Source organism: Hydra viridissima, unplaced genomic scaffold (genome assembly GCF_058129835.1).
Source record: "Hydra viridissima isolate aposymbiotic clone 2 unplaced genomic scaffold, HvirCarnegie_v1 scaffold_10, whole genome shotgun sequence".
NCBI lineage: Eukaryota > Metazoa > Cnidaria > Hydrozoa > Anthoathecata > Hydridae > Hydra > Hydra viridissima.
The window spans coordinates 3,850,174-3,862,595 of record NW_028324309.1 but is presented as its reverse complement, the minus strand read 5'-3'; the positions used below and the strand labels follow the sequence as shown (position 1 = coordinate 3,862,595).

General features: G+C 26.2%; 1 protein-coding gene and 1 pseudogene across 2 annotated transcripts; both read right to left on the bottom strand.

Moving 5' to 3' along the window:
* Positions 1 to 8,840: 8,840 nt before the first annotated feature.
* Positions 8,841 to 9,639, bottom strand: LOC149882688 (uncharacterized). Its single transcript, XM_090100944.1, has one exon. It carries the CDS (start codon positions 9,471 to 9,473, stop codon positions 8,841 to 8,843), a length of 633 nt encoding a protein of 210 aa, XP_089957070.1. The 5' UTR covers positions 9,474 to 9,639.
* A 79-nt stretch (positions 9,640 to 9,718) lies between these two features.
* LOC149882687 (uncharacterized) lies at positions 9,719 to 11,543 on the bottom strand (annotated as a pseudogene). The gene is made up of 3 exons (XR_016456515.1): positions 11,397 to 11,543; positions 10,841 to 11,302; positions 9,719 to 10,730 (listed from the first exon to the last, which is right to left on the bottom strand). The product of XR_016456515.1 is annotated as an uncharacterized LOC149882687 (transcript).
* Between the last annotated feature and the right edge of the window lie 879 nt (positions 11,544 to 12,422).

Genomic DNA, 12,422 nt, shown 5'->3' with positions numbered 1-12,422 from the left:
TATTATTATTAACATAACATAATATTATTTTGTTATTATTATTTTTATTGTTTTTATTATTATTATTATTATTATTATTATTATTATTATTATTATTATTATTATTATTGTAATTTTTATTATTTTTATTATCATTCTTATTCTTCTTCTTCTTCTTCTTCTTCTTCTTCTTATTATTATTATTATTATTATTATTATTATTATTATTATTATTATTATTATTATTATTATTATTATTATTATTATTATTATTATTATTATTATTATTATTATTATTATTATCATTACTATTATTACTATTATTATTGTTATTATTGTTATTATTATTGTTATTATTATTATTATTATTATTATTATTGTTATTATTATTATTATTTCTTTTATCATTACTATTATTACTATTATTTTTGTTATTATTGTTACTATTATTGTTATTATTACTATTATTATTATTATTATTATTATTATTATTATTATTATTATTATTATTATTATTATTATTATTATTATTATTATTATTATTATTATTATTATTATTATTATTATCATTATTATTATTATTATTATTATTATTGTTATTATTATTATTATTGTTATTATTGTTATTATTATTATTATTATTATTATTATTATTGTTATTATTATTATTATTATTATTGTTATTATTATTATTATTATTATTATTATTATTATTATTATTATTATTATTATTATTATTATTATTATTATTATTATTATTATTATTATTATTATTATTATTATTATTATTATTATTATTATTATTATTATTATTATTATTATTATTATTATTATTACATTAATTATCAGCGTTATAACATAGCATAATACTCATGACAAAACACACTACTCATAACAAAACAACATTAATTTGTTAATGACGTTTTAGTGATTTAATTTATCTAAGAGTTTTGTTAAGTGTATTGTAAACTCTGGAAAACTTAAATTTTTTAGCTATAAGAAATATGGAAACATTAAATTAAATTTTTTTCCTTCTTTTTTTGAAGCTTAGCATGATTTTGAGTCCATTTTAGGGAGTATATTACAGATACCGTTATTTTTTTCTCTTAATGTCTTTTCGAAAGATAATAGAATATATTGAAGTTAGCATTCATGGGCGCCGGCAGGCAAGGGCAAGAGGGGGCAGTTGCCCCCTCCTGAAAAAACAAAATAACAAACTTAATATTCATAAAATTTCTTTTAACTGTTAGAAGATTTTATTTCGATATCTCATCAATTTAACTCATTTATAGTTTACACATTTTAATGTAAACTACTACCGTTTAAAATCAAATATTACTATCAAATGCAATGACTTCCACGATGGCGGAAGCTTTTTTATAAAGGCATATTTTATGTTTTAAAAAAAAGATATTTGAATGAAAGTTTAAAAAAATATATGATAGAAAAAGATCATAGAAAAATAAAAAAGGAATAAATAGAAAAAACAATAGATAAAGGAGAAGTATAGAAAACAAAAAAAAGAGAGGAAGAAAAATAAAGGAAAATATAGGAAATAATAATAATAATAAAAAGAAATCGAATTACAATAACAAAGTTCTTACACAAACAAATAAACTTCGAACTAACGAAGAAAGATGTCAATGTGTCAGTTTCATTTACTTTTTTATGCTGTTGTTTTTTTGTTTGTTGGCAAAATGTTTCTTGTTTGTATTGTATTTCTATTTATTTATTTTTTCCAATTTATTGTGCTATATTCATTTTAATAATACTATTACCTTGTGTTTTTTGCTTGCTAAATGTTGATTATTATAATTATATATATTTAATTTGATTAACTTGCATTAACCTGCGTATTTTAATTTTTGTTTTGTTTTTTGGAATGTCTAATTTGTATGTAATAAATCATTTAATGTTTTTTAACTAATCATTATATTATTATAAAATTTAGCATTATTAGGTATAATTTAGCTTTATTAGCAATCTGAGCGTTTGTCTGGCCTTTGCATGATGAGCGTGCATTGTGAAAAAATACGCTCCAGAAAATCTGAATTTATGGAACAAATTGTAAATAAGTTTGGAAGTGAACGCAGACGACTACAATTTCTATTTACTGAATAACAATGATTTAATTCTTGTGTTTTTATTTTTATATTTTCTTTAATTTTTTGTTGTCACTGGTCTTATAAAATGACTTGATAAATTGATACATTTATGTAGTTTTTGAAATATCACTGTTAAATTTTGTTTTGCCCCCCCCCCCCTTGTAAAAAATCCTGCTGGCGCCCATGTTAGCATTCATAAGTAACATATTCCAGGTAGCTGTTTCCCAATTCTTTTTACCTTGAACTTGACATTGTAACTATGGATTTTAAACTTCTCTATTACGGAGATGTTTAATAACTACGTGATTTTCCATATATTCATAATTATTATTTTTCGTGTGAACTCTATATTTCGCGTGAACTCTATTTTCGTGTGAACTCTATGTTTCGCCATTCAGCTTATCATTTACACTCTCATTTTTTTGATTGTCTTAAAACACGGGGGCAGGTAGGGAGAGAATGAAAACATTAATTAAATAATAATACTCATAGAAGTTGAAGCGCGACACGAAAAAGCATAGTTGCTTATACAGAAGCAAATAAAATCCTGGAATTGATAGTTAGCTTTTTCTATACATAAGTAAAAACTATTGTAAGAGGAAATTAGCTTCCCGTAAAAATAAAAATTTAATAAACCTGGAAATCTCTATGTGTGGAAGCCGCTCTAATCAATTCTGATGGAATATTGATAAAAATTTAGCATAGCTAAATGTATAAAAGTATTCATTTAAACTATTACGGCTTTAAACAAAATAAAACTTAGTTTTTTTTTATTGTGAAAAGTAAAACTTAAATATAAAAAACTCATCATAAAAATGCTACGTTTTTGGGTTTGTTCATTTGAACGCGCAATTTATCTAAATCTATTTAAGAACTCATGAGAGAGAGAGAGAGAGAGAGAGAGAGAGAGAGAGAGAGAGAGAGAGAGAGAGAGAGAGAGAGAGAGAGAGAGAGAGAGAGAGGTTAAAGTTGTTATGTTCAACTGAACGCCTTGTTTTCACATTTGATATTACATTTTTATCCACAGCATAATTTCAAGCTTGACATTCTGCTTTACTTTTTAAATTTTTCTTGATAAAAATAAAATGATAGCTTTATTGTTTTTTCTTTATTAGAATAGATTTTTTTTATAATGCAGCTGCTACTACATTATAATTCAAATCTATTCAAAATGTATTCAACTAAAAAACTGAAATACTATCCCTTATGAAATAGTTTCTGAAAATAAGTTTTCCATGTTTCACTAAATTGTCTAAAACTCTTTCTTTCTCTAGAATATTTTTTACCGAGGTATAATTATATTTAGTAACATTTATGTATTGAATACTAAGTGCAACAGTTGCGCCTTAAGTATTGCAAATTTCTGAAACAGGTTTGATAACATCTTCATGATTAAGTTTAAAATTATTTTTTCGCATTAAAGAATATTTTAGTGTAATTCCCGTCACTTGTTTTTGAAAATTATAAATTGTCCTTTCTTATTGGAAATTATAGATTTTTTAACTTGATTTATAAGAAAAGTTTTCGTTTGAAATTTGTCGTGATTTTGTTTCGTTATAGACTTTCTACATTTGGAGTCTAAAAACACTTTCTGCACGTATTTGTACCAATTTAAATTAAATAATATTTACAAACGGATATTATTTATAAAAAAAGACGCCATTTATAACTTGACATTCTCTATATAGTTCACCGAAATTACACTATATTTTGTATATAATAATAAATTAACGAAATTGCCTTTTCTTTGTCATCTGTAATTGCATTACTGAAATTCAGTATCTTCTGTAATTGCATCATTGTACATCAGTGCGCAGATTACTACTAAAAAAATAAACTATACTCTTCTAAAAAAATACAGATTAATAATGAAAATTAGAACATAAATATCTTATCGGAACAAATGATTACAAAAGTGTTTCAATAAAACTTCAAAAGGTAATTTCATTCTTAGTTCATTCGAAGTTTTTTTTTCGAAATCTCATTATGATTAAGTTTCCTTCCTTTACAATAACAACGATATTTTTTTTATTATTTTTTTAAGTAGCTAGCTACTTTAGAGTGGAATTTTATAAAATGTTTCGCAGTTTGAAAATTTTTAGAACACCATTAAAAAATAGAACAGTTAAATAAATCCCATCATCATTATAAATATAATTAATAGTAAAAAATTTTCAAAAATTTAAATTGTGAGCATATTTCTAATACTGAGTATGAATACATTTCGGATCCACCATTTATCTAATGAGATTAGCCTTAGCTCTGATTCAGTTTTCCACATAAAACCTAGCATATAAAAATGTCTTTGTTTTCGATGAGTTTTTCATGTGGTTTTGTTTCGTTTGTTAATATGCGTGATTCTTTAAATTTAGATTGATTTTATCATTTCTTATTTAAAGTCAGCTAAGAAATTATTTCGAATATCGCTGTAGGATATTACAAACTCATTTCGTGTAGCCCTTATCTGCAACTTGAAACGCTCAAAATATATATGCAATTTAAGGACGAGTCGCTTTAAAATTTTATTTATATTGTGTGACGTTAATCTCCAATTTCAATTGCTCAAAAGTGTATATGCTTTTGAAGACAACACCGTGTAAAAATTTACAAAATTCGTGTAGACCTTATATTTTTAAGTACTCGAAAGTATATATATGCAGTTTAAGGCGACAAGCTGTAAAATATTGTTAGTTCCGTGTAGATCTAATCTCCAATTTTAAACATTTTTTTTATTGTATTATATTCGGATTGTATATCTTTATTTCATTAGTAATTATAATGTATAATATATGGTATATTTACTTACATCTAATTTAATCCATAAAATATGCTTGTTTATATATATAGTATATTTATTATATATTTCTATATTAGATTTTTCATTGAGTTTTCCTTATATTTATTTATCATTTATTATATTTGTATTTATTATACTTTATTTATTATACATTATTTAGGGTGGCCATCTGCGAGTATTGTGAGGTGGGGCTTTTTATAATTTACTTATGGGTATATTTTAGGGAATGGGGATGGGGTTTTGGTATTTCGCATAGGTTAGGAGGTTCGGGTTAAAAATGTGTGGGGATATGGGGAAGCCTCTTGGTTCTGTGTAGCACTCTGACTTATTCTTGTTAACACGCGTACTTTTCTTTACGTGCAAACTTTTATTTTAACTCTAATAATAACAGTCCTTTTTCTTTAATATACCGTAATCGTTATTGAAATCTCTACACTTGAAAATTATATAAATACTTATTCTTCTAAACTCCTTTTATAAAATCAAACCTCCGGTCTACTTATATTCCGAAGAACCTAAAACTTTGTACCAACTCTTCTCTTCGTAATTCTTGAAGTTGAGTCTTGTATCCCCTCCTTACGTATCTCTTAACTAACTCCTGACTGACCACTGACTGACTCTCATTTACCGACTAAACCCAACTAATTCTTCTCTGATTCCTACTCCAACTCATTCTTCTGTTTTGTATCTCCCTTTTTGTATTGGTTCCAATGCTTCGGGCGTTGGCGTCTTTTCATTTTTTATTCGTTATTGTGTAAATTATTAATTAATGGCTTTAGGTGGTTTTATTTTTATTAACGACATCTTGTTTTACTTAGAATTAGCTTCCTCACAGTATTTAGCCAGGACAGTCTCGTATTTTTACAAAATGTCCCGTGTCCTTTATTTGACCACATTTGTCCCGTATTTTTAAATTAATTAGTACAAATTTCACTTTTGAATTTTTAATGAAAATTTTAACGTTTTTTTTTAAAATCAATTTGCAAATAATGATGTTGTCAAACATTTCTATTTGAAAAACTAAATTTGTCATTTTATTAAATCAAAATATTGTTTTATAAATTAAACTTCTTTTGTCTCACTAAAATAATGTTTTCATCAAATAAATTAGTCAAGGAACAGTTTTGATGTTGTATCAAAGTAGCAAATGTAAAAATCGACTTGATATTAGACAGTTGATTCATTGACAACAATTAATTACAAATCTAAATTAAAATGCTTACATTTTCATAATCTAATTAAGGGAAATGTTTCCTTCCTTAATAATGTTATTTCAAAAGAAAAATATATAAAGTAAAAGTAAATTTATTTTTAAAACTTAATTTATTTGAAAAAATATCTCACAGTTATTATTGAATTTCTCAGCCATTAAATTAAATTTTAAATTAGACAAAAAAAAATTTTTTTTGCAGCACAATAACGTTGTACTTGAGATTGCATTCTCAATTTTTTTTACTTAAACGCACTTTTGTCATTCATTAAGAAATAAATTATATCTGAAAATGTTGAGGAACTTTTTAAAAATAACTACAAAATTTAAAATATTTTGAAAAACAAATTAAAAACTACTTTTTGCTTCAATATATTTACAATAAAATTTTTTTAGCTAATGTCCCGTATTTTTAGCAAAAATCCCGTATTTTTTGCCAATTTTCCCGTTTTTTTTTGAAAAAAATCGAAGGCCACCCTAACTTTATATATTGTTTATTGTATTTTATTTATACTTTATCTTTTATTTCTTTCGAATAATTACTTGAAAATATATAAGTTGTTCAATTGATTTCGTGTAGACCTAATCTGCAATATTAGATACTCGAAAGTATATATGCAGTTTAAGGCGACACGCTGTAAAATGTATAAAATTCGTGTAGACCTTATCTCCATTTTTAAGTACTCGAAAGTATGTATGCAGTTTAAGGCGACAAGCTGTAAATAATTTGTTAGTTCCGTGTAGACCTAATCTTCAATTTTAAACTTTTTTTTTTAAATTGTTTTATGTTCGTAATATACATTTTTATTTGATTTGTGTCTATAATATATAGCATATAGTATAATTATTTGCATCTAATTTAATTCACAAAATAATTTGTTTTTATATGGCATATTTATTATATATTTCTATATTATATTATTTTTCTTTGAGTTTTCATCATATTTTTTTATCATTTACTATATTTATCATTTGTTATATGTATTCATTATACTTTATTTATTATACTTTATTTATTGTTTATTGTATTTTATTTATACTTTTTCTTTTATTTCTTTCAAATAATTACTTGAAAGTATGTAAGTTGTTCAAATGATTTCGTGTAGACCTAATCTGCAATATTAGATACTCGAAAGTATATATGCAGTTTAAGGCGACACGCTGTAAAATATTGTTAGTTCCGTGTAGACCTAATCTCCAATTTTTAACATTTTTTTTTTAATTGTTTTATATTCGTAATATATATATTTATTTGATTTGTATTGATGATATACATCATGTATTCATTATGATTTGCATACATATATCGTATTTTATAAATTTATACTTCTTACCATTTTGCATATTGTGCATATATTTTTACATAGTATATTCAATATATTTATTCTATATTTATTATTTATTCCTATTGTAATTTATCTATTATTCATCATGTTTTATTTATATATATTACTTTTCATTCATCAAAAATTTCGACTATCTAATCGAATGTATATTAGTAGCCTAATCTCAAATTTGAAGTATTCGAAATTATATGCAGTTTAAGGCGACATCATTGCAAAATAATATCGATATCGCAGCATTATATTCTTATTGAAGTACAATAGAACAAATATGTAGCATTGGATGAAGTTATTGCATTATTTTGTTGAGAAATAACAGGTTGGTGTTAAGTTAAACACAGTTTTTAAGTATACAAGGAAGTGTCCATTGCAAGCATCATTTCTTGTTAAGCGCGGTAAAAATGTAAAGAAACTATGATGATGTGGATAGATTTATATAGAAACCTTGATAGTTATTGAATTGGTATAACTAATATTGTTTACATTGATATAGCATAATATTGTTTAAAAAAACTAATTTAAAAAAGATTTTCATTACTTAAAAATCTACGCATTACTTTTAAATTATGAAATGACGTAACTTTGATTCCGTGCCAAATTGAATTTTTTTTGGCGTAAGAAAATGTATATCTTGTTTATTTCGATACACACTCGTTTTCAAGACAAAACAAAATATTTTTTAAATAAGTATTCTAAAAGTCTTTATTAAACAGTTTTTACTTTTTTGATATAGACTTAAATAACATAAATAATTGTTATAAATATTCGTGTAGGCCTAATCTTCACTTTTAAGGATTTGTACGATATACATGCTTAATAATAAAACGCTGGTTTTTAGCGAAATTTTAAATAAAAAACAAAAATATTAAATGGAAACTCTATAAATGATCAAAGAAAACCACGCAGATTGTGAAAAAAGTATCAGCTAAAAAAAATTAGTCAGAAAAATTATGCTTGAATTAAGGTCTACACGAAATATGTCGCCCTTAGTTATATGTAGACCTAATATAGCAAACTTTCACATTTCGTGTAGACGTAAACTGCTCTTATATATATATATATATATATATATATATATATATATATATATATATATATATATATATATATATATATATATATATATATATATAACCAAATAAATAACCCCTGTGTGTATATATATATACACACACAGGGCCTCTCTGACTATTCCCAAGACATTCTGGAGGGGGCAACCAACTTCACTTTGCTAGAAAGAATGAACAGTGGTTGGTTGTGACCTCAGCAATATCGTTTATCTATATTGAAAAAACTACTATTTATCTATATTGAAAAATCAAAACAAGCAAGAATAAATAAAAAGATAAATTTCTATTCAAGTTTTATAACAGAAAAAACATTTGAAAATCTAATTATAATCAAGTTTAAATCTTTATCTTTTTCCGCATCACACCAAGCCCATCATTAAACTTAGTCTTTGAAATTGTACCGGATTTTTGTTCTGGTGATCTGAATACAGATCGAACTTTGTCCACAGTGAGCAATCTGTTGTGCTTTTCAGTTTCATCAGAATTTATATGAATATACTGCCCCATCATACCTATTGACCGTTCTGAATGGTCATTTACAAAAATCAAAGTTTCAGCATATTTTTGAAAACTTTTGAAGCATGACTGAGTATGCCAATAGTTTGGTGGAAGTGAGAGCCAGTCTTGAACTCGTTGCTTATCAAACCCAATCATGTCAAAAATCAGGTAAGAAAAGACATCAACCAAGGCAGACAAGGATGGTGGTTTTTTCCCAATATTTGTATTTATTTTATAAATTTCCTTGATAACTTGCTTAACTTTATTCTCAGGTTTATAATAGTCAGAGCTAGGCATATCAAATGACAGGATTGCTGATGCAATTTTTGTCTTCTCATCTGATGCTAACTCGTGATCTAGCAAAGCTAGAGGTATCATTGTTGAATCCAAATACCAGCAATGTTTATACTGAGACTCTAATACAGCATCGACAGCTAATGGGTTTGTACATAACTTTTTGTACAGATGCATTTGATGTATGGCTATAATGTCAAGAAAAGGAGCTTTGATGACATCCTCAGATTGTAGATACCATTTTGCATAAAAGCAAACAATAAATTCTGAAATAAGCTTAATTTCAATTTTCAGATTATCATTTTCCTGAACAAATGTAAGTTAATTGGATAAAAGCTGAAGCTTTAGATAATAAATTGCTTTTCCTAAAAATCCTGCATGATGAATAGCACCAGTTTTTCTTACTTTATATGTTATAGGGGATAAGTAAGTGACAACTAATTCTGCAAGCTCACTTCTATTATCTTTTATAATACCTGGTTTACCAACGTATGCTTTGCAAAATCTTAATGACTTCATAGCTGCCTTCTTTAAAAGACTGCTTTTAACCTTATTCCAATCAAACCGTAACAGTAGAACTGAATCATAGTTAAAATTAGGTTCTTCGAAAATATTTTTTAGCTTTTTGAAAAGAGGATTATCAGGTCCATTAGTTTCTTCATTGGTCACTAATTTCCAAAAGTGAAGCATTCTTAATTCAGTCACGTGATGCCTACATGCTATTTGGAGGAGATATTTATCCAGTTCTTTAGATATTCTGGAAACTGATCCTTTATTCGTCCTAGTGTTGGCTGGTGTTGTATCAAAGCATATTCCTCTAGTTTTTGACGTAAGTTGATACTCCTTAATTAAGTCCATTACACCAAAGAACTGATCTTCACCAGTGGATGACGCTAGTGGTGGGACTCTAAGTAGGTAAGTCTCTCCATTAATGTTAACTAAAACAGCCATTCTATTCCTCTTTAATATTTTTCCTTTGTTTAGCTCAAACAAGGTCTTGCCATCAAAATGAATTATACATGGATATGGAGATGCATCTATGGCTGCTTTAACATCTTCTTTTGAAATGGTTGCCATGTTCTCATTTTCTTTTTACATTTTTCTATATGCGGTAGACTGACTGCGTTTAATTTTTTTAAGATCAACACCTGATTGATATAGAATTGCATTTGTTACCTTCTGTAAAACATTTGGTGATATATCACAGGCTGTAGCAGTAAGCGAAACATTACCAGCAAAAATATCTTTTGGAATTTTCGAAATTACTGTGTCTGGGTTTTCCGAGACTTCTATATGATACCAATCAACTGGATTGAAATCAGACTCAATTGAAGAATCATTGCTTAGAATTGTGTCTATAAGTTCAACGTTGGGTACATCATCTCTCAAACTCTTAGGCTGTGAATGATTTTTCTTCCAGATGCTTTCTTTTGCCTAATTTACATAACAATTGTAGTTTTAGTATTTAATTTTAGAATTAGTGGAAAAGAGAATTAATAGAAGTTGAACCAGAGATAAAGAAGTTAATTAAAAGCAATCAATACCTTTTTTCTATACTTAATATCCTCTGAACCAATAACAAACTTCCTTTCATCTTCCTGATCTTCAAGAAATTTTAGATCTTCGATCTTGTCTTTTAGTGATCTTTTTTTATCTTTACTGATCATGTTTTTGAGATTAGAATTACCAGCCCAAAAAAGTTTTTTTATCTCAAAATCGTTTTGTTTAGCCAAATCACCACTAGTTCCCATTTTTGCTTTTTTTTTCAAATTGGAATAGGACTTATGCAAATTAAAAAGTTTTTTAACTTAAATCAGTTAACACATCAAATCCAGCTTTAATCCAGGGTCTCTTGATTTTAGACAAAATACATTCACAACAATCTGAACATCTCGAAAAATTTTTTTTAGGGGGACAAGCAATAATATCTGATATTGGTGCAGATCGACATTGTTGGTTATATATTAAATGTTGAAGAATATCCAAGCCTGTTGGGAGTTGTATATCTAAATATTTATCTAAAAATTTAGGCATCCTTTAATGAATATTTTAGCGACTAATGACTCATTATAGATCCAGTATTAATAAAAATGTTTCTACCTGATATAGCTGGTTGTGCCTCTTTTATAATAAAAAGTTCCTTTTTCATCGACCTAAGTCGTGCTTCACCCATTTTTAATGTTTATTGTATGTACTATTCTGTATTTATTTAAAAAATTTAAAGTTATAAACTACCAAAATTTGCACGAAAATATAAGTATTTAACATTAGACGCAACAGAAAATACATTTAAAAAATACCAATTTTCATGATTTTCAATACCACCAAACATAGATTTTTGAGCGGTAGGAAAAAAACCATATATTTTTAAACTAAAATATAGGCCTATATACATAGAACAGAAAAAAAAAAAATTGAAAAAAAAAAAACAGCCCCTCCCTCAAGACGCCCGAAAATGACCACTTTTCGGTCATTTTTCCCCTAAATTATTAGCTTGAGGGGGGGGTCAAAAGTGATCTGATAGCGCTCAAACTTTTTGAGGCTCATTTTTTATACATTTGCCCCAAATTTAGGGGGTATGGTTTTTTAGATTTGAAAATTTACTTATTTTGAATACCCCTAATATGTATATTACCTTTCAGTCTCCTGCCAATACAACATAAATATATTTATATTGTGTTAGGAGACTGGAAGGTGGTGATAGAAAATAGAAAGGTGTGAATATATAAACTATCCAAATGCAATAACTGAAAAAAGAGATGTGATTTACTATAGAAATATACTTCACAGCATTCACAAAAAAATAGTACATGGCTATTAAATTTTATTAAAATTTTCGTGATGTTGGTGCGTTTTTTAACACACCCTGAATAAATTTATGGACTGTTTTCTCCGATTCTTTTACACCTGTCTTTCAGTCACTAAAAAGAGACAATTAATAAAGCAATAATAGATCAAGAAAATCATTTTTTTTTGGAAAGAAGCGTTACAAGACACTTACCAATTATTCATTTATAAAGTTGGGTTTCTTTTAAACTTCACCATCCGTCTCTCTGTCCATCCATGTTGAAATTTATCATCAGCGAACAATCTAATTTCTAAATTCGATTAGTTTCTCAGAAATCT

Bases quoted from the DNA above. Each gene is read 5' to 3' on its own strand.
- LOC149882688 (XM_090100944.1), bottom strand. From the start codon at position 9,473: ATGCATCTGTACAAAAAGTTATGTACAAACCCATTAGCTGTCGATGCT.